We start from the raw sequence: 21,455 nt of genomic DNA on the forward strand, positions 1-21,455 counted from the left end.
GTAATTTCAATGGTGTCAGTGGCAATGCTAGAGTACATCAGGGAGTAGAACTGCTCTGCTTAAACACAGCACAGTTAATAAAGGAGTTAAACAAAGCAAACTTCATTATGATGTTTTATGAGATGGATCTGCTGATATGCTTTGTTGAGGGTTATCTACCTGCTTTTCGCAAACACGCACATGCAAACATGCAGTTCCCATGAGGAAATCCTCTAGCGGACCGTCGAGAAGGTGGCAGTCAGTCTGTTGTCCCTTTCTGCTTGGTGGGGGACACTGCGTGGCCACACAGCCGCGGTGCATTTGGGAACATCACCGGGAGGAAAGGCCCGGCTCGCGCGGGAGACGCTGCCTTGTGACCATGGGGGATGTGGGTGAGAAGCGGAAGAAGAACCAGGCGCAGGGCAGATTCTTCCTCAGAGAGCGAGGCTGCCACGGCAGCCTCGTCGGCCACTTCCCAAACTGGGGGCATCTTCAGCGGCGCCACTACCTCTTTGCTGCAGAAAGGTGGGCTGCAAGCGGCTGCTGCGGTGCAAACCATGCAAAGCAAAGAGGGTTTTTGCATAACAGGCAAAATACCAGCCCAGCTGTTTACAATGTCTTTGCATTGGACTTCCAAGGAAAGCTGGTGGAAAGTTAAAGGCAAATGAGGGTTTGAAAACAACCCTGCAGTCCTTCCTCAAAGAAACCAGAGACAGAAGAAGCAGGGCTGGAAGATAAAATGGAGCTAAAAAGCTTCTTTGCTTTGGCCAGTTGAATTACTGACAGAAATGGAAACTCAAAGATAAGACTTCAAACCAGATCTATAGATTAAAGACCAACAAGGTGATGAGGCCAGTCAGTATTTATCAAAGATGTCCGAAGGAGCTAAAGCAGTTGGGCTGCTCTGCTGAAAATCGATACCAAAAATGTGTTAGGATGTAACAAGATGGAGGACAATTTCTTGGAAATAGTGGCTTGGAAGAGAAGTCATTAGGTAAAAAAAGGAATGTGGGAGAATAAAATTGTTCTCCTCTAAGCTCTTTTGATCTGGGACATGAGAATAGAAGGCTGAGGAAATAATGAAGAAAGAATTAAAAAATGTAGAAGATTAATTTGTGGACAGTATCTTCCCTATTGCATGCGTTGCAGTTGGCTGTAGTAGTCTTGGCAGAGATGTTCCTGAGGGAGATTGGGCAAACCTCTTCACTTTTCCTCCCCTATGTTGAAAGAAGATCTCTTAGATTCAGACCTAAGCCTGAATGAAATTTTGAGGGATGGGAAAAGCCAAGTTCCTAGGCAGGAGCAGTGATTTTTCACTATAGAAGTGGACATAATTTGGGCAAGCTCTCAATGAATGTTCCTTTTTTGGCATTTACATTGGATAAATTAGAAATAATTTTTCAGTATGGCAATGATTTTCTCGTTTAAAATCTCTTTAAGAGAAATGTTTTGAGTGCAGTCTACTAAGATCTTGTATTAAGGAGGAATCTTTACTGCGTATGAATGATTTGTTCTTGTGCAAAAAAAAAAACCATTTCTTCTTTTATTCAAAATTATAGAGTTGCATCTGAATCCTATTTGAACTATGTAAAGTTGGCTCTGGGATCTCCACAGAAAGGGTCAAAATTTTAAGGTTTTCATCTCTCATTAGAAAATCAGAAAATGTTCTGGTAGAGGCCACTAGGCAAAAAACACCACTGCAGAAAAAAAAACAGCTATTTGTCATCAGTGATTCGATTAATTTGAGAGAGAATTTACATGGAATTTTTGTTTCATGATGTGCCTTTTTCAGGAATAAAATAATAATATTGATGATGGTGATGATGAAAGGAATGGTGCTCCGTGGTACTCAGCAGGACCCGGGCTGGTTGATGGGTTGTTAGCTCGGGAGCGGAGCCGGGAACGGGGCCGGGAGCGCGGCCGGGAGCGGAGCCGGGAGCGGGGCCGGGAGCGGAGCCGGGAGCGGGGCCGGGAGCGGGGCCGGGAGCGGGGCCGGGAGCGGGGCCCGGAGCGGGGCGCCAGCTCCCCCTCGCGGTAGCCGCTCCGCTTCGTTCCCGGTCCCACTCGAAGCTTCGCTCCCAGCTCCGCACCCGATGCCACTCCCGGAACCGCTCCCGGTCCCACTCCCGGCACCGCTCCCGGCACCGTCCCGGTGCCACTCGAGGCTTCGTTCTCGGCTCCGCTCGCGGCTCCGCTCCCGGGGAGCAGGTTGGGCAGCGGGAGCGCCGGGAAGAAAGGACGTGGAGTGCCCGAACGGGGAAATAGCGGAGAGCCTGGGGCAGCTGGAGAACAGCTCCCTGCAAGCGCCGAGGAGGGCTGCCCTTATCAACCAGCACGGCGGCGCTCCTGCAAGCTCACCGCCTCCGGGTTCCTGTTCCTTTACTTTTGATTCAGTCCACGGAGTCTAATTAGACCATTTCTGAAAACCAATGACCTCCCCATCTCCTCTCTTCTCACTCATTTCCTACTCCGACAGTGATTTAAGTTCAGAGATTCATTGTATCCTTCCAACAAACCCTCCTGGAGGGCAATTGCCCTCTGTAGACCAACCCTTCCCTTCCTTTCCCTTCCTTTCCCTTCCTTTCCCTTCCTTTCCCTTCCTTTCCCTTCCTTTCCCTTCCTTTCCCTTCCCTTCCCTTCCCTTCCCTTCCCTTCCCTTCCCTTCCCTTCCCTTCCCTTCCCTTCTCTTCCCTTCCCTTCTTCTTCTCACAAATGCCCATCATGCTTGAACATGATGTAAATAATCAAATCAGTTTGCATGAAGTTGGCTGTGATTAGCTCCCTAGTGCTGACCTAGGCCATGACTAGTCCTGACCTGGCCATTCCCCACCTAGTCCCACCATCACAACTAGGCACCTGTCCCCTAGCGTGTGGTTAAACCTTGTTCAAATAAGGTTATTACTCTGCAATACAGAGCAGCACCCCCTGCCCCTGCATCAGCACATGAAAATAAACTCTCACAGGACTTGCATTTTTTTGACCCGTGGAGTTATTTAAGTTGCAATGATGAAGAGGACTAGGAAAGGCAGTGTGCTAAAGAGTGAGCAAAGAGAATGAAGTTTTACTGGAGAGAAATAATATTTGGGCAAAAAGTAGAAATTCAGCAAAAATCAGCTCTTTCTACCTATCCTACTTCCTTCTGTTTATTTATTTATTTATTTTTTTAATTTAATTATTGAGTGGCTTCTGGGTCTTTTTCTTGGGGGGTGTGACATGGGGGCAACCACACATGCAAAGATGTGACTTTCTTAGAGTTAACCCCTGTGCATCAGACTCATTGGTGTTGTCATGTTTAGAGACTTCTGGTGAGTTTTTTAAAATGTTGGGTAGCTGGCAGCACACGACCGTGGGAAAACTGTAGCTTTCCTGAAAGAAAAAAAGAATATTTCTATCTTCCATGATCTTGAAGATGATTTTGGAAAGAAAGAAGCAAAATCTACTTTTTGTAGATCTCCTGGCCTGTAAAGCAGCATGGGAGATTTTTTTTTGTGTCTAAGAAGGGTTTGATTGCTGTTTAAAATACAAAGCACACTGAGCTGAATGCAAACACAAGTTTGAGTTGAAGAGAAAGGTTCTTTCTCCATCTTTCAAAATGCTCCAGTTTCTCAGCCATTCTCCTTTTGGTAAGTTCTTCCTTTAGACTATTAACCTATTTTGCAGTGACTTTCTCACTTTTTTGAAGGCTGCTTTAGTCACTGCCCCATCTGAAAATAAAAGTAGTTTTGTTAGGCCAACCATCTGACAGCTTAACTAGCTTTAAAAATAGTATCTTGTTTGATATCTGTCCAGTGCGTTTACGCCCTTCTGCTGAGCAACAGAGCTGTTAAATGTCATCCTGCCTTTTGATTCGTGCAGACATTTCCCCATGTATGTGCCTACCCTCCTTCATGAAGTCCTGAGTTTGTGGCAGCCAGAAGTTTGGCAGACTAGATCAGAACAAGATTTATCCTGTGGCTTTTACTTTTGTATAGCCTGTAAAAATATAATGAAGAAGAAAAGTGAACATGAATAAACAGTTTTTAGAGGCAGCAATTTATTTCTGTTTTAGTTTCCATAGTTTGACAATGCTAGATATGATTATGAATATTATAAATTTGATCTTCTTTGTCCAGGTCTCTGTGCAAATATTTTAAAACTCTGCTGTTCTTATTTTGGACTTTAAGGAGGATGACTGACTTGCAGGCAGTTTCAGCAATCTGAACAGGCCAACTAACAGCTGAAAAATAAGGATGGTGAATTGGATTGTTGCCATTTCTCAATAGTTCCATTCTTGATTTCATTTCTGCTCTGTGCTCTTGCCTGTTGTCATTTTCTTCTAGGTCAGTGTAATATATTTTTCTCCAAGACCTACACAAGTTTAGACCACTCAATATAATCTCCTAGAAATGCTCCTGCCTATCTCCTCAATCCACCATGTTCTCAGGATCCTCACTATTCCCTCTTCCAGCATGTACTCCAGCATCCTCTCCTGTACAGATGCAGTTCCAGCTCATCAAACATCTAGTTTGCATGTTTTTCTCATGGCTTGGTTGCTGCATCTGTCTGCTTCTGCCTACATCTTAGTAGAAAATGTTTTCCTCATTGGTTTTTATGTTTAAGTATCTCTCCCCTTTACTCCTGAGGCAGTAGGCATCCTGCTAGCAAGGAGGGACTTCTGCGAGCAAAGTGGAAGATACCAAGGATAAATTGGCTCAGTTTGTATGATCAGAAACTAGAACTACTTTTAGATCACAAAGCTGAGCGCGTGCTCAATAGGCTGCATGAGTTGAACTTTTGGGCCATATTTGCAGCTGTTTTTAGCTGATACATCCTTCCAATCAGTGGATCTTGGCTGGTTTCCATCATCTGAGCCCCCGACTGTGAGTCTGCTAGGTCTAAACAGTCTGATTTAAAATGGAAGGAAGGTAAAGTGGCAATAAACCAAACTGGAACAAGCTGAACAGAGAGGGATTAGTGAAAGGCTGGAGAGAGAGCCTGGAAACACAGCTTTCATGGGTGAAGTATGTGTATTTGGCACAGACAGCATGTTAGTGTGTAGACACCTAATGCATACCCATATTTCAGTTGCCCACTGGCACTCACTGCCTCAGGAAGTACCTGCATTATCTTTATCACCAAAGAAGGAGCAGAGGTGCTTTTGAAGGCCTCCACAAAGGAGTCAGGTACACCTTTCCTAGGGATCAACTCACAGGTAGACAGCACCTTCTTCAGAGGTTTGCAAGAACATCTACTTCATTGGATGTCTACACTCTGGAAGGCTGATGTCATTAAGTACCTAAAACTAAGTTTGTGTTAGGTTCCTGAATGAGAAAGACTGAGTCTTAAGGCACATTTGCCAGGAGGACTGAAAAGAGCTGTTGTTTGGAGCTCAAGCATCTCCAGTAGGCACAAATCTCAAAGAGATAGCAGGAACTCTTCTTCCTTCTCCACTTCTGCTGCCTCCACCACTTGGCCTCATTGCTTTCCTCCTTGAAGCACGTCTTGATATATTTACTTTTTTCTTCCTTTCAACTCGGCTTCTTGCTCTATACCCAATCATCTCAAGAGCGGGGAGGAGGGGAAAAAAAAGAAAAACAAAATTCAAGATCCAAGGGCAGGATTTTTTAAAGTCAGAGAGATGTTATTTTGTAATTCGGTGTCTATTTTTACAACTAAGGGCTGGCCTTAGGGGCTTGTAGAAAACACACATTTCATCCAGTGAGTTCTGTAGTCTTACTTCTCTCTTTCATATTTATAGGCACTCGTGGGGGCATGGTTACTCTTTTGTTCCTTTAAGGCTAAGTGATGACTTTTTAAGCTGTAGTCCCTGCAGAAAGGCTCATTTGTACCCCTGTCAAAGAGATCATGCCTCTGAGGCACCTTATCTATAAGGCAAATGGCATCTGCGCCATCCACTGGGGCAAATCAGGCTGGTGGTTGCCACCTGAGATGGACTGGCCAGACTGTGCATAGAAGTTTTTGCCTTTAGACATTTTCTGTAATATTTTATGATATATTTCCAAATAGTACACTTTTGAGAGCTTCCCTGAATAGCATTTTTACACAGTTTCAATACACAAAAGCAGTTTGCAAATGCACACAGTATGTTTATGCACTCCTTTTGTCTATTTTTGAAAAAGGTATAACCTTTCTAGGGTTTTGTTGTGCTTTATTTCAATTAAAATGATTCTCCCTGACCAAAGAGAAAAAGATGATTGTATTTATTTTCTGTTTCTGTTTTACAGTTCTTGTTGTGATAGCACTAACTTTCACTTCTGCAATGAATCAAAATATATCTGAGATTGCATGTGTATTTATCAGCCAGAAGAATGAAGGTTCAAGAACACCAAAGACATCATTATCTCCTAAGGTGAAATAATAGAGAATTAGTTACTTATAAAATATTGCTGTCCATTCCAGAAATACCTTCCCATAAGCTTACAACACTCTGGACCTTTAGGCTACAGGGATGTCATAATCAAAATAAAAAGGGTTGGGTCAAATATATCTGCAAAGTTAGAAGGAAATGCATGCCTTTTGAACTAGATCTGAGTTATGTATCAAGTTTTCTCTAAAACTGGACTTCTAATTGCTTCCCTGTCTCGCGTTAAGCCTTATTACTGCTCAAAATTGTTGAAATACAACAATTAAAAAAAAAAAACTATGTTTATTTAAAAGAGAAATGCTCTGTGGGGATTAAGAGGGCCATGATGTGAAGTGGTGACCACACACACAGCCCAGCCAAACTCTTGACATGAGAGTGGTTTTGCTACAGCTGTTGGGAATGACCAGGAAGCTGAACATCCCTCTCTTCCCACTCCCACATACTCAGAAATCCCTGCCTGGGCTAAACCTAGGCTTAGACACCAAAGCTACATCAGTAATCAATTAAGAAATGTCATTCTTCTGACTACAAATTTCTAACTGGCAGAAGATCAGTAAGAGACAGCACACAACTGAATTATCAAGAAACTGAGACTCACAATTAAAATACCTCCTGAGGACCGATGTTCTGAGGCAGTCTTGGGAGATCTTTCTCATTGCTGGGCAAATAATCAATAATTCTGATATGTAAGAAGCAGAGTAAAAAAGTGCATGGTGTCATGGATGGGTTCCCTCCATTAGGCTGTGTCAATAGTCTTAGAAGTGTAAGAATACAGTACGCTCCCTCCCATCATGGCCATATGTGTGAACATCTCTTGGCTTTCTCTGGACTGGCAGTTCTAGTTCTGATGATTTACATACTCCTTCCATCGCAGGTATGAGGCTTTATGCAATATTTCACCAACTTTCATAATCTTGTCTGTGCAAAATATTTTTCCACTTTCCAAGTAGAGGATAAAAAGTTTGAGAGTAGAAATGAAAACAAAATAGATAAGGACAAGCAATCATATGATGTAGAAGTTGTTTTTGCATAATTTCTATTAAGAGTAGAAGCTATATCTTAAAGTGATATATCCTGATATGATTTGGGAATTAGAGTGCATTATTAATTTTTGAACGCCTTTTCCAGAAGAAAACATTTAGATATGAAAATATATATTTACATCTAAGTATTTACATAGCAATGTATTTTCTTGCCTTACAGATTTCTAAAATTTCAGAAGATCTTGGTTGTTATTTGAGTTCTCAAGGAACAGAGAACATCTATGAACCAATTAAAAATGTGGAAGTCAGTGTGTTTGAAGATATTGAATTGAAAGTGATAATGAACATTTCAAGGATTATTTCATGCCTTTGGTGGTTTAAAGAGAAACAAACTTGTAAACCCTCACTGGACTCGGAGAACCGGTAAGTCAAGGGATGTACTGAACCAAAAAGAGATCATTTCTTTAAGGATGCAAGTGAGATATTTTCTGTGGGACTCTTGACAATGTATAATTTCATGTTACACATTATGTTCGTAAAATTCTCATCTTTCTTAACCATTATCTGCTCTTAACTGATTGTCGTGTAAATATTTGTACACAGAGCATCTACACATAAGATCCCAAAAGGTTAGTATGAAATGAATTCTTTTAATATATTTTGCAACATGCAATGGATATCTGCAGGAGGTTTACTGACATTGATCAATCTAAACTTTGTAGTATGCACGAGGCAAGTAATTTGATTTTATAGTCAAAGAAATGGAATCACGGAGAGTTATGTGACTTGGCAAGGTCACATTGCAGACCAGTAACGGTGCCAGCAGCAGCAGCCCAGTTCTCACAACCATCAACTGCAGTGAAACCCAAGGTCAGATTGTTCCCTCCCTCAGCAGGACACAGAGGGTAGGACTGTAGGTAAAGCATTTCCCTCAGCTGTCCTAAGTTCAGGAAATCCATTCACTTAAGGACTGCTCAGCATGTGCTTGGGTACCAGTGATGCCATTTGTACTATAGAATAATTCATAAAAACACTTTGGGTTGAATGGCACTATGTAAATAGTGAATACTAGTATCTCTGATTAATATTTCCATGCTGTCAGGCATGATGCCAACTGTTTTATTGTACCTGCTCTATACTGCCTTCTAGATAACAAAACCAACTTTATTTTCTGTTTTCTAGGTATGTTACATCCTTGGCTTTTTCCCAAATAAGAGAAACACAGGCTGGAAAGCACACTCTCTCAGTCATAAGCGAAAACAGTAATTACACAGTGATATTTACTGTTCTTGTCCGAAGTAAGTATATTTCAGCAGAATAGAGTCAACCCACTAGCAAATTCAAGGGCAGAGACTCAGGTTCACTTAAAGCACTGAAGCTCCCTCTTTTCTTGATAAGTCTTCTGTCTTCCCCAAGGCTTCACCCCTGGGCCTCTCACCCCCTGCATCATATGGCACCTGTCTCGCGTGCTGCGTTTCAAGCATGAGCACTCCTTTGGCCTAGATTTGCACAGGAACTTGCATAGGAACTTGGGATAGACTTGGGGCTGTCTTGAACGACTGAAGTCAAAACTGCAGATTGAGTTGACACATGAAAATCAACTTCCACTAGTCAATAAAACATGTAGATGAGCATATAAAGATGTAAATGTGCATCAACCAACCACTTTCTCTCTCTATTAGAGATCTCGCTCTGTGCCAAAAGAGACAAATCAGGGGTGACTTTTGTATGCTCTTAAATTCTGTGGGCTAGATTTGTTTGCTTACGTCTTACCCTATTTTTTTCACTGTGTTGACTGCTGATCTTTTCTCCATACAAGATTAAGCCAAATTAATCAGATTAAGTTTATTCCCTGGCCTCCAGCACTCTGGGATCTCACTCCACCACTTCTCCTCTCTGCATTTCTGGCACAGCCTTTCCAAGTCGTGCTTTTTTGGCACGATGAGAGGCAGCACTGGGGGAATGCGAGAGACAAGGTCCCTCTGCTCAGCGCAAGGGTTTACTCATGGTCCAGGGCAGTCAGTAGTTTTGGTTTATTTTGGTCTGTTGATCTGGTTTTGGTCTATTTTTTTTCTCCTGAAACCTAGTCTGGGATGTGTTTTTTGGTTTTCGTGGTAAAGTGCATCTGCATGGCAGCTGCTCAGCATAAGTGTCCACAAGAAGTTCACGTTTTAACTGCTAACCTCAGAAAGTTGTGGCAGAGCATGTGACAGTTGTGACTTTTTGAAAGACTCACAGCATGGGCCAGTTTAGTTGAACTTTTTAAGGACCACCCAAGAGACATCTCTGACACAAAGGCAACTGCCACATCAAAGTTGAGTCTTCTCATTCTAAGTAGGGATGTCCAAGAACTTAAAACTAAAAAGACACATATTGACATATTTTAAAGAGGAGAAATACCATATTATTTGCCTATAAATAGCTGAATTAAAAAAAAAATCTGGCAGATAAAAAGCCTGGCAAAGTAATTAGGACCAAACCCTTCAAGACAGACAGGTTTAACAAGCAGTGTAACTTGCCCTGTTTTTAATAAAGTGTCAGTAATCACAAATTTTCATTCCTTCTTACTTGTTTTTAAGGTATTTGTGCTTGATTTTTTCTTTCTCACTCAAATGTTAGAAGTGTCACTTGCTTTATTTGAAGGCCTATTGTAGGCCTTGTTTATAATTTTAACAACTTTCTGAGGTTAAGTGTTTATCAAAAATATACCTACTCTGCCATATCAGTGAGACTTCAAAAGTAAGTAGTGTGACCACGTATGCAGGCAAGATAGTTCAAAACAGTCTTGGTAAAGATCTTTTTCATACAGTTGCTTGGATTTCATTCTCTTTGCTTCTGCAAATCTAATATCCTAATTCCATCTGTCATCAAATCCTTCAGGCTAGATGAGATGTGAATCTCTACAGCTGGAAGAAAAAAAAAAAAGACTTGTAGGCCCAGTTTATAAGAGATAAGCAACCAAAGAAATGCAAACCTGAAATTATCATTGTTGCCTTTGCATTCACCTTCTAGGCAATGAAATTATGAAAATAAAATATTGGCCTTTTTGGTGGAAATTGTAATTCCACTGTGTGCTGACTTTAAAATAAACTCTATAGTTTTCATTTTAGGTCAGATCCTTAGCAGTTTTAATGCATTTATATATTATATTAGGTATATATTTACTTAAAGTATTAGTCTCCCAGAGTCAGAGGACTGGGAGTGGTCTAAGAAACTTTTCACCTCCAGGTTGGCCTGATAGCAAATCCGATCACTACTAGAAGTTGTTATCCCCCGTTGCTTTTCCGTCAGGTATCTGATCTGACTGAGTAGCACATAAGGATCTTGTTTTGCATTCTCTACAGATGGGATTTCTAAAGGTATGTGCACTCCTGCCAAGGGAAGTGAGCAGGAGCCACAGCAAATTAACAACTTGAGCAGCAGCCTCCAGATTCCCCTCTCTTGTATAGAAGCAGGCCTCTGATATGGAGGAAGATATATATTTAACAATCCAGCTGAGATGCTTTTAGGACCAACCCACAATATCCGTAGGGCAGAATAATTTTATTTTCTCTGAGCATTGAAATCGCATGAAATATATTACAGCCATGTAGACTAATGTACTATTTACTGAGCAAAACACTCCACTGAAATTATTTCAAGAAATCTTAGTCATTTGCATGATTTTTAACAGAGAAACCAGGGAAACCCTATTTCAGGAAAAGCGAAAAACTAGATACTATACAGTGCATATCGGAGAGCTACCCCCAGCCATCTTTGGAGTGGATATTTTGCAAAACACCTGAAGAGAGGTAAGGTGTCTATTTATTTACTTATTGAGGCTTTTTGAAAACTTACCATCTTCTGAAGAAGTAAGGGGAAGTTTTCACACACTAGCGGGCCTCATGGTTTGACTAGGTAACTGAAGAAGAGCCACAGGTCAGATTTTGGAGGGGAGCAATGAGCTCTGCTGTGTTGCACAATGGCTGTTTGAAAATCTGTGTCTGCATGATTCCATTTTTCAGTGCTGCAGCATAATTTTCTTAAAAAGTTTGTCTCTCGTGCTCTTTTTGAAACATTCAACTCTTCACTTAGAAAAATTGTTCCAGATTCTAGTCTTTTGATATGACGAAAATAAATCAAATATATCTCATTCCTCTGGAGTTTTTCACGTTTTAGAAAACATGGATGCCTTAGACTTATGAAGATATTACAAGAAAATATATCATTCCTAGCTAATTTTTTTTCATTATGTTTTCACATACAACCAGAGTATGTGTAAACACATGCAACCAGAGTATGTATTAAGAGTGGGAATGTACTCAAATAAGCAGCAAGTAAGCTTGAATGAGTTCAGTTAAGACAGTCTTGAATTGATGGTACTTTTCTCTGCTTTGTGACAATTTGAGGGTCTGGATCACATAAGTCCATTACATTTGCAATAGCCCCCACCATCAGTAATCCTGAGATGTACTGTGAAAGCTCAATGTATGATTTCACTATTTTCCAGATTTCAGCCATAGGATTACCTATTTATGACCCAGTCTGACCATATACGGGTCAGTTCAACTCATTCTGCTGCCCACATTATCTTCATTCATTCCACAGCTGTGACATTTTTATTTTCTTATCTTTGTCTTTCTTGGTTCCTTTTTATTCAGATATGTAAGATCCAGTTTTCCCACTATTGTTCGCATATTTTATGGCACAGGGATTTGTCAGAGTCATTTGCTTGAGGTTAACCAAATGAGTCAATGAATAATTATGCTTCTAATTTCAGTTGCCCTAACAAAATGCGTGAAGAAACTGGGGAAATACATGGCATACAGAAGGTACAACATGGATTACAGGAAGATAAATTATTTCATACATACATATGGTGCTGTGCAGCTAATGAGCTGGGCAGAGAATGCACCAGCCTGTTTACAATAGGTAACTTCCCTCTAAGGTTTACTTTCGTATAATGTGGATCCTACTATTGGAGTTAGTTGTACTACTCATCTGAGTAAGCTCCCTGTCTAAGTTCTTCATTTGTAATCAATCACTGCAACAAATCTATCCAGCAGCAAATATATCATTTAAATCCACCAAATTTACTGATTTCGTGTTTAGTGAGTAATTTTCCAACGTCTAAGTAGCTTTGCAATATAGTAATAGATAAAGTTGAAAGAAAAAATGTTGATCTAAATGAGTACTTTTTTTTCCAGAGACAGTAGAAGTTGTTTCACTGGTTGTATATTCATTTTGTAGATTTAAGTGAAAGACATGCAGCGCCTTTACCTTTACTTCTCAAAGCTGGAGAACCATTGCTCATCAGATGCAGAGCTGTTTATCATAACTATAAATTCAGAATTAATTTTTCTTTTGAAAACAAAAAACTACAGCAGGTAAGAAGACAAGGTCTATTTTATAATATACAATATTGGTTACTAAAAACTGATTAAGTGCAAACCTCTGTTGAAAACTAGGATCGGTATTTTGAAGGATTAGACTATCAAATAGATTACTCAGCCATTCGGATCCAGTATGTATTTGCTTCAGCAGCAGGAAGAAACGACAGTGGACACTACACCTGTTCTTCTACAGCACATCCAAGTCAAACTGCTCTGATTACAGTCCTAGGTAACTCCAACTCCAAGTGTTATTTTTGTCCTTTGATTGTTTTGCTTTGTTTTCAATATGTCAGTTCTTTGCTTGCATATTTGCAGCATATGTTTATAATGATTTCTATGATAAATCCTGTTTTCACTTGCTGGCAGTCTGGGGAAGCCAAGATATTAATCTTGACTGAGTTATTCATGTACCTGAAGAGGATATTTTTATAAGTGGGCTGAAATGGCACTGTCTGAAAGGCTAGTGGTCATTTCAATGTTATTTCTAGAAACATGGGTTGGGATTTCCCTCAAATTTCACAGAATCACAGAAAGGCTGAGGTGTTGGAATGGGATCTCTGGAAATCACCTGGTCTAACCGCCTGCACAGGCAGGGACACCCAGAGCACCTTGCACAGGGTTGCAACCAGGCAAGTCTTGAATATCTGCAGAGAAGGAGACTCCACAACCTCTCTGGGCAATTTGTTCCAGCACTCTGTCATACTCTTGAACAAGAAGTTTTTCCTCACATTCAGATGGAATTTCCTGTGCTTCAGTTTGTGGCCATTGTCTCTTGTCCTGTTGCTGGCCACCACTGAAAATAGTCTGACCCCATTCTCTTGACACCCTCCCTTAATATATTCATGCACATTGATAAGATTCCTTCTCAGCCTTCTCTTCTCCAGGCTAAACAGGCCCAGCTCTCTTAGCCTTTCTTTATAGGAGAGATGTTCCAGTCCCCTGATCATCTTCATAGCCCTACGTCAGACTCTCTTCAGTAGTTCTAGGAGTTTCTGTAGGTGACTTCAGCATCCCCAGGGATGAGCTCCTTGAGGGTCACTGGACCCAACAAGGTCCTGTCACAGTGCCATTCTACCCTGCTTCATGCCTTTCCTTGAGCTGAGGCCACTTGTGCCCTGCAAGTGGCCCTCCTCTCTGAAGGTATCTAAGGTCTCAAACCTATATGGAGGCACAGATAAAAACAACTGGAGGTAAATCATTGCAGAAACACTTTTCAGGAGCTGGAGCTGGTCAATGATAAAAAATACTTGACCTGCCCTGAATTTTCATCTATTAATGCACCATGTATTAGTCTGTCCACATCTGGAGTTCTGACAAGTAACATGAGACAGGACTCTCCTTCAATGACTCTACTAGTGCAGGCAGGTTTTGAAAAATTTTGTCCATGGTCTCAGTTGCCTCCTCACCACTTGTTCCCACTACACCCCTGCTTTATGCTCACCTAGTGGAACCTGCACCCGGTGCTTTCCACCCTGTGCTAATGAGGGGCTGTGCAGAGACGGGGCAAGATCCTCTCTTGCTACTCACACACAACTCAGACAAACTTACTTCTTGCATCCCTGCAGAACTATCAGCTTGAGTAGGTATCATTTTGACGGGAGATGTTTGAATCTCTGGCTCTGGAAGTTTATATTTCCTCAGTGATGTCACCTATAACTGAAAGGATTGAAAATTACATTTTTTCAGGCAACAGCATACAATTTTGTCTTCTTAACTTTTTTGACTAGGAAACTATGGTGATTTTCTGTACCATCCCTTAAAATGTCCCCATACCCCATATGCCAACAAAGTCTGTGAGTGATTATTGGCTTTACGGATGAAAAAAAAAAAACAGCTTATTGGCTTATATGGTAGATTAATTTAGGGGGAATATTGCCATGTCTAGTTATCAGTGATGCTTCTCTCTCCAAGGTTAAAAGGGGACATCATGTGCAACACTTTCGATCCATCACAGTTTTTAGCCTAATGTACTAATGAAACCCTTGGTTGGTGTCAATTCATGCTAACACTCCAGATTCATGATCAACAGGGATAAGAGTTTCATTCGCTTGTTCTTATCATAGAGTAGCAGTCTCTGAAATGACCACTGGCTGGACAGATGGAAGTCATAGCATCTTTGCCCTAACATTAAACTATCACTATCCATGAGTCATCAGATATAGCTTCACTGGGAATGGTGAGGAAGTCACTTGATAAAGAGAAAACCTCATCTACTTTGCATACTCCGCATTGCCTAAGGAGCTTGGCCAACATAACTACATTGACTGGTGGTCTTCTCATGCCTAACAACGCCCTGCAGCCAGACAGCTCTGCTTTTCTCTTTTCTACTTCCTGTTTCACCAGCTTATCTCTTTTTGTTTAGCTGGTCACATCCCAGAGGGTGCTTAGCCCACTTGAAAGCCCAATAGAGCCAACAACTGCAGCTGCAGCTGCAATGTCCTTCCTGTCTGCTCTTCCCCATGTTCACTCTGCATCACCAGGGCATAGAGATCTAAGCACTACCCAATCTTTACTCAGAAACATACAAGCTATTTTATGACATGCTCAGCTTAAAGGCAAATAAACAAACAAATACACAGAATACAAAGGCATGAAAGCTTTAATTCCAGTCTCAGGAATTTCAACCCATCTCTCTATCATTACTAAATAATCATTTTTACTATTGCTATGATAGAAAAACACTTAAACTTGCCAAAAAAAAAAAAAAAAGAAAAAAGAAAAGAAAAAAGAAAACAGAAAACCACAAGATCAGCCAAGGAATAAAAATATACTATTTTCTATCTGCTTCAGAAACTGCCTTTTTTTTTTTTTCTCCTGAGTTCTTTTGCAGAGAAATGGCATACCCTGTTCCAAGTCCCTCTCTGCACTCTGAAGAAAAAGCCTTTACACTTGGCAGGTTGTCTTGCTATCAGTGCATATCCAGATGACTTTCTGCCTGGAAAGATGAGGTCCAACAGAACATTTTAGAGATGGAGCTGCACATTATAAAACCATTAAGTCTTCAATATCAAAAAAGAGAAGAATAGACATGAAAGGAATTGCTTCTTCTTTTAAAATATTGAACTTTTCTTGTGGTTTCTTGTGGGAATTTCCACTTAGTACTTTTCCAACCAAGTTGTTAAGAAGAAGCATGCCAAATTACATAGTTACAATCAGAAGGAAAAAACTCAAAATAAAAACCCAGTCCAGCAGTGTTTCTGCATACAGATTTTCACCATGAGGCTGACCAAGCAGTGGCACAGGGTGCCCAAAGGTGTGGATTCTCCTTTCTTAGAGATATCTAAAACTCAGAGGTTCCTTCCAGTCTACTTGATTCTGTGATTTTAGCAGAGCTGATCCTAACTCCACTGAAGAAGGTCTTTAGAAAGACTTTCTTCTACTTTTGTGTGCTGATCCATCACTTTCGGTGGGATTCGTTTCATCCGATGAGTCACCTAGCCCCAGCAGTGACGTAAGCTCCTTCAGCAGTGACAGACATTTCCAGAGTTTACTTCAGTACATCTTTTTGGAGTCTATTTTAGGATTAGATAGACTTTTTCATGTTTTTCCATGTTTGCCTTCCATCAAATACTTCTAATTTAGATAGATAAACACTAGGAACAACTATGAGATTCATCTGCAAAATCTTTGGGTAAGATTTGCAAAATCTTCAGCTTATTTCAGGGAAGGAGAAACGGCTCCAGTAAATACCTGGTTATGCTGGCTGTGCTGCATGATTTCATTCCCTATAACAGGAAAGCTTGGAGATGCAGATGCTCACACCAAGAACACATACCTAAAGCAAAGTCATAGGAGAACTGTTGGCTCAGTGGCTCTGGAGGGTGGGAGGGGGGGAACTGGTTGGAAAGGCTCTGGGTCTGACCAAATTTACCACTCCAGAATATTTTACATGGGCTCAGATCACCGGTGTACAATTGAATGCTGTAATATCATTTCAATCCTATTTGAAGCATTATCTTCTTTTTGGTAAATAGGATGCTTTTGTGATGTAATACAGTGTTTTTAATAGTGATTTTTATTTTTTTGTTTTGTTTTGGTTTTGCTTGCAATAACTAAAACTAAAAACACACAGATGTTAAAATTACTCCATTAGGCAGCAAAGTATTTGTAACATAAAACCTTTTTTTTTTTTTTCCAGAAAGGGGGTTTATAAACATAACTGACTCTAGAGAGGATTTTGAAATCGGTGAAGAAGAGTTTTGCTTTGAGGTTCATCTTACGGCGTATCCAGCCGTTAGGTGCATGTGGATATATTCCCAAAAAAAGTTTCCATGTGAGCAAAGTGTGGAGGGACTCAGGTATTTTACAATGTTTCCTCTTCTGTCTGTTTTGAATTGATTACTGTTCATACTTCATATGCATATTCATATTTGTAATAAGTGCGTGGGCCAAGTGATGAAGCAATGTTACCAAAGAATACTCAAAGGTTAATTTGGCTTTCAACAGCAGTTCAGAGAATCACTTTTTTCCTTCATGTTATAATAAATCCCTATATAAATTACGCATCTTGCAACCTCTTTAGGCTATTTGAATTTTGCCATTTGCTTTCTCCCTGACACAATTTGCAGTTACAGCTGTTTTGCAGTTCTCTGCCTGAAACCCAAGTTCTACTTGTTCCCCTTTTGTCACCCTGTTCTTGATGATGTTCCCAGTATCTTTCCAATAGCTAAAATCCAGTCCAGGGCCCAGTAGTTTCCCAAGCCCTCTGTAGATCTCTTAGGCTCTGCCTGTGCCACAGAAACATTCTGGTAATTACCCAGGTCATGTATTCTTCTGCTCTTGCAAAACATGTTTTGAATAAACCCATTAGTTATCTACCTTTTCTATTGCTTCCTACAATGAAGTTCTGGCATGAATCCTGTTTAAGGCTAATGTTTTCTCCATTCCCTAGGCTTTCTAGTTTCTTGATAACATTACCTAATTTCCTTCAGAGTTTCTTTCAGAGTAGTCCCATAGTTTCAAGGTAGCAGATATTATTCACCTTGAAGAAAATAAAACCAAGCTGATCTTTTAATGTTTTAGTTAAAAAATAGGCAGAGACAGGCAGGAGTTAATGTGTCTACACTGATTTCTTACTTTCCATATTCTTAAACATCTCTGATCATTTGCTTAAAATTGTGTCTTGCTAGCACTTTTTGTGTTTTCTTTCCTTAATGTTTTGGTATACTTGATTTTAGCAGTTGGCTTGTCAAGTCATCCTTGCAACGGACTGGCCTTTTCACCTGGATCAGGTGGAGTGTTGGAGTCAGAGCTTCACATGGTCTAGAGACAGCTCAGTTCAGATTAGCAAACTATCATCTCCTGGCAATGGACACAGGAACTCTGTCCTTGCTGATAAAGTGAGGGCTGTCTGCAAACTTTGATAGCATTGATAAGTGGGTGTTACTAACTAATCTGCAATGCCTGATGTGGGCTAGGCAGATCTGCTCTTGTGGTCGAATCTGATTTTGGAAATGAAGAGTCAGAGGACAGCCATGAACATTTGCTCATTCTTGTCCAATGGCCTCTGCCTAGCTGATAATATTTAGTTTATTTGCTTTGCAGCTGTCTGCACTGCCTTTTCGCTGAACGAGTGGGAGAGAGTTTTGCTTGGATGATTGGCAGCTGGTGGAAATTCAATCCAGATAAGAAGGTGCTATGTAATGGGCCAACAATAACAATTTTGGGAACTCTGCAATAGCTTAGGTAACCCCAATTAATCAGTAAGGTGCAGTTGGAGCAGAGTCTGGAATTTATGAGTCACTTCAGATAGCTTTTTGAGCACAGAAATGGCTGTTGCTTCCCTGAGTGGTGATCACCACCTGCCGGACAGGGAAAAGTCCAGCCAGGTCTCCCCAGTGTGGCACATCCTGGGCTGCTGTCTCAGCCCTGTGTCAAGATCCTGCCCCTTAACCACCCAAAGCATCACTTGAGGTTGACCTGGAGGCTGCTTGAGGTTGACCTGGCTCAGCCGTCCTTTGGACTGTGGTGTTGATTAGGTATTTCTTTTAAATATTATTTTAATGTTCATTTTAGTAGTTGCACTTTGCATTTATTTAGCACTTTACATTTTCAAAGAGCTAAATAATTCAATACCTGTGTAGGCAGCCAAGTAGACATCATTCTACTGATTTTATGGATGAGTACAATAGAGAAAAAAAGTACGTGAATTTGGTTAGTATTTAGTCAATACACAGCTACCCTCCAAAGATATCCTGTTTTGATTAAATATTAGCAGTTTACAGACATATATCACTTGAGAAAAATTAGTAAGGGTAGACATTTCATTCAGTTTAGTGATATCATCAGGAGCAGCAGTGGATAATAAAGTGACAAGATTCTGCCTAAAACGAAGCATTCTATGCTTGTAGCACAACGGTAGTTTTGGATATGATTTAAGAGTAGAAAGTTTCTCAAAACAAACACTAAAAAATGTCCTCATATGATTGATATGATTCCAACTTTATTATGATTCTAACTTTACATATTTTGGTTCTCTTCTGAGTAATCCTGTGTCCCAACACTTCTACTTTGTTCCTTTCATATCCTTTTTCATTTCCTGTTTTTTCCCTTTTTCAATTTCTGCTATTTCCTTGTCAAATTGTTCCTCCTGATTATAGATTATATTAAATGTCATTCATTAACTTTGTTTCCTTCTTTAGTTTTTAACTCCAAGAATTCATCTCTATTCATGTACCTACCATCTCTGTTACCAGAGATTCCTTCAAAGTTTTCTGTGTGCTCTTTTTGTCTTTGTGTTTTAGGACACTGTTGATTTTCACTTCCCTCCTTAGAGCAATGACTTTCCATACACAGAATGACCTTTTTAAAATATATGGCTTGTTATCCCACATCCCTTTGTAGTTTTAATGTTTTCAAATAGCAACAATTTTCATAATATGAATTTGTCATTATTTAATCAGGACTTAATCCTTCAGACTAGGATTTCAAAAGTGATGAATGATTTGTCATTTCTCCTGTCTTTTGCATCCATTTTCAGACATCTTAGAGCAGATCTGATTTTAAGAAATCTCTGAGTTCACGCACATCCGTAAGTCCATTCCAAATGGAGACACTCAAAAGTCAATAATTATGTGGAGGATGTTGCCTTAGGCAGGAGGTAAAATTCTCCATGACTCCAACATTAGTTTTATTCATTTGGAAATGCAAGGTGGTACTTGGTTTCTTAATGCACTTATATGTATCTTTTTTAATATGAAACACGTGGCTTTTAGATTTCTCGATCAAAGTTCATTACTGCTTTCTCTTACACCTCAGATCACCAGCATGTTACAGATCTCCTAATATGTCTGCTTGCCTTTATTGTTAAAACCTACTGACAGTTTTGCATATTCTCAGCCAAAACATTTGCCCCCAAAATGCCAGCAATCAAATTCTCCTTGGGTGCTATTCTAACACTCGTGAACTATCAAAAGCTGCTTTTTAAATCTGTCAGCAATCCTGACAAAAATAACCTCATAAAAAAGGATGACAATAGGATGCCTTCTCCATAAGATGATGCATTATCTCCTCCCTGTCCCACAAACCAGTAATTCAACAGGTCAGTCATGCATGAATGTCTAAGTTGTCCTTGTCCTCTGTCTCTAACAGAGTCTCCACACTTTCATTAGGACTCTGCCTTCATCATTTTGACTATCATAAGCCACTTCCTGCAAGGCTTGGTCTTGGTATGCCACCATCCATCTGGCCAAAGGCCGTAGTGGTTAGTAGAAGATTGTCCTTCTTCCTGTAGAAATATTTGACAGTGGTACTTTGTCTAAGAGACTAAGTATCCATCAACTCTTTCATTTCAAAGAGATTGATCTTGTAAAAGACCCTGTTTCACTGTTATTTCCTAGTACTATTTATTGTGTAGGCTAGAAGCTCACATCAAAATCTTTTTTGGAGCATAGCATTTGATTCCTTTGCCACACTTAGCATTTTTGCCAGGAGGGATCACAGACCTTGTCTTCCAATGGATTCGATACAAAATCAGAGCCATATATCCCAGATGAACTCCAAGAATTACAAAGCAAATTGCAGAAAGAAATTGATACTGCAGGAAAAAAAACTCACATCCTTTCTCTAAGACAGTAACATTTAGGGGTTTATATTGTTTGATGAGAAATAATTTAGTCTGGATTCTGCATTGGAAGATGCTAAATTGTTTCAAATATATCTTCACTGCAGTGTTCATTGCATCTAATATCATGCTCAAGAGAATCTTTTGTCCTTTCTTCTCTTTACACCACAGTATTTCTTCAAAGTTCTGCAACCATCAGCATCAGCCTGGGGTATATGTATTTTATGCAGAAAATGATGATACAGTCATGACGAAAAAATTCACTTTGTATGTGAGAAGTAAGTGCAAAAAAATATATATCCTTGTAAAGTTCTGGAAAAGTCTGAGGGTGAAATTCTTGACCTGTTTGTGTCTGTCACTAGGGATTTGCCACCGACATAAGTAGAACTAATTTGTGGTTTTCACGTTTATAACATTACCTTTTGCAATGCCGTACAACAGAGAAGATGTAATTAAATACTTGCTTTCTTTTTCCCTTTTGGACTGAAGTAAATAAAGTAGATTCTAGTAGTAGGACTAGATGTTGAATAAAGTTGTTTTTTTTGTTTTTAAAAATATATGCATACCCGAGTATCTGAACATTCAATTGAATATCTGTTTTTATCAACAGTAAGAAACTTTCCTAATATATCTCATTTAAGTGCTTTGACTTGTACCTTTAATAATCAAGTCCCATATTCTCTGTAAAAACTGGG

General features: G+C 40.0%; 1 protein-coding gene across 1 annotated transcript in view; it reads left to right on the forward strand.

Annotated features, from left to right (window-relative positions):
- Positions 1 to 358: 358 nt before the first annotated feature.
- The window catches only part of FLT3 (fms related receptor tyrosine kinase 3), a 32,060-nt gene continuing 10,963 nt past the window's right edge, over positions 359 to 21,455 (forward strand). The window contains exons 1-11 of the mRNA XM_088522148.1: positions 359 to 504; positions 1,772 to 1,824; positions 6,204 to 6,328; positions 7,547 to 7,749; positions 8,509 to 8,624; positions 11,000 to 11,117; positions 12,086 to 12,237; positions 12,556 to 12,692; positions 12,774 to 12,927; positions 16,837 to 16,996; positions 20,932 to 21,038. Of these exons, the coding sequence (XP_088378274.1) occupies positions 359 to 504; positions 1,772 to 1,824; positions 6,204 to 6,328; positions 7,547 to 7,749; positions 8,509 to 8,624; positions 11,000 to 11,117; positions 12,086 to 12,237; positions 12,556 to 12,692; positions 12,774 to 12,927; positions 16,837 to 16,996; positions 20,932 to 21,038 (1,471 nt within the window). The remainder of the gene's footprint in view (positions 505 to 1,771; positions 1,825 to 6,203; positions 6,329 to 7,546; positions 7,750 to 8,508; positions 8,625 to 10,999; positions 11,118 to 12,085; positions 12,238 to 12,555; positions 12,693 to 12,773; positions 12,928 to 16,836; positions 16,997 to 20,931; positions 21,039 to 21,455) is intronic.

This window comes from Tinamus guttatus, unplaced genomic scaffold (assembly GCF_059628265.1).
Source record: "Tinamus guttatus ecotype Peru unplaced genomic scaffold, ASM5962826v1 Tinamus_guttatus_pri_ptg000150l, whole genome shotgun sequence".
Lineage (NCBI taxonomy): Eukaryota > Metazoa > Chordata > Aves > Tinamiformes > Tinamidae > Tinamus > Tinamus guttatus.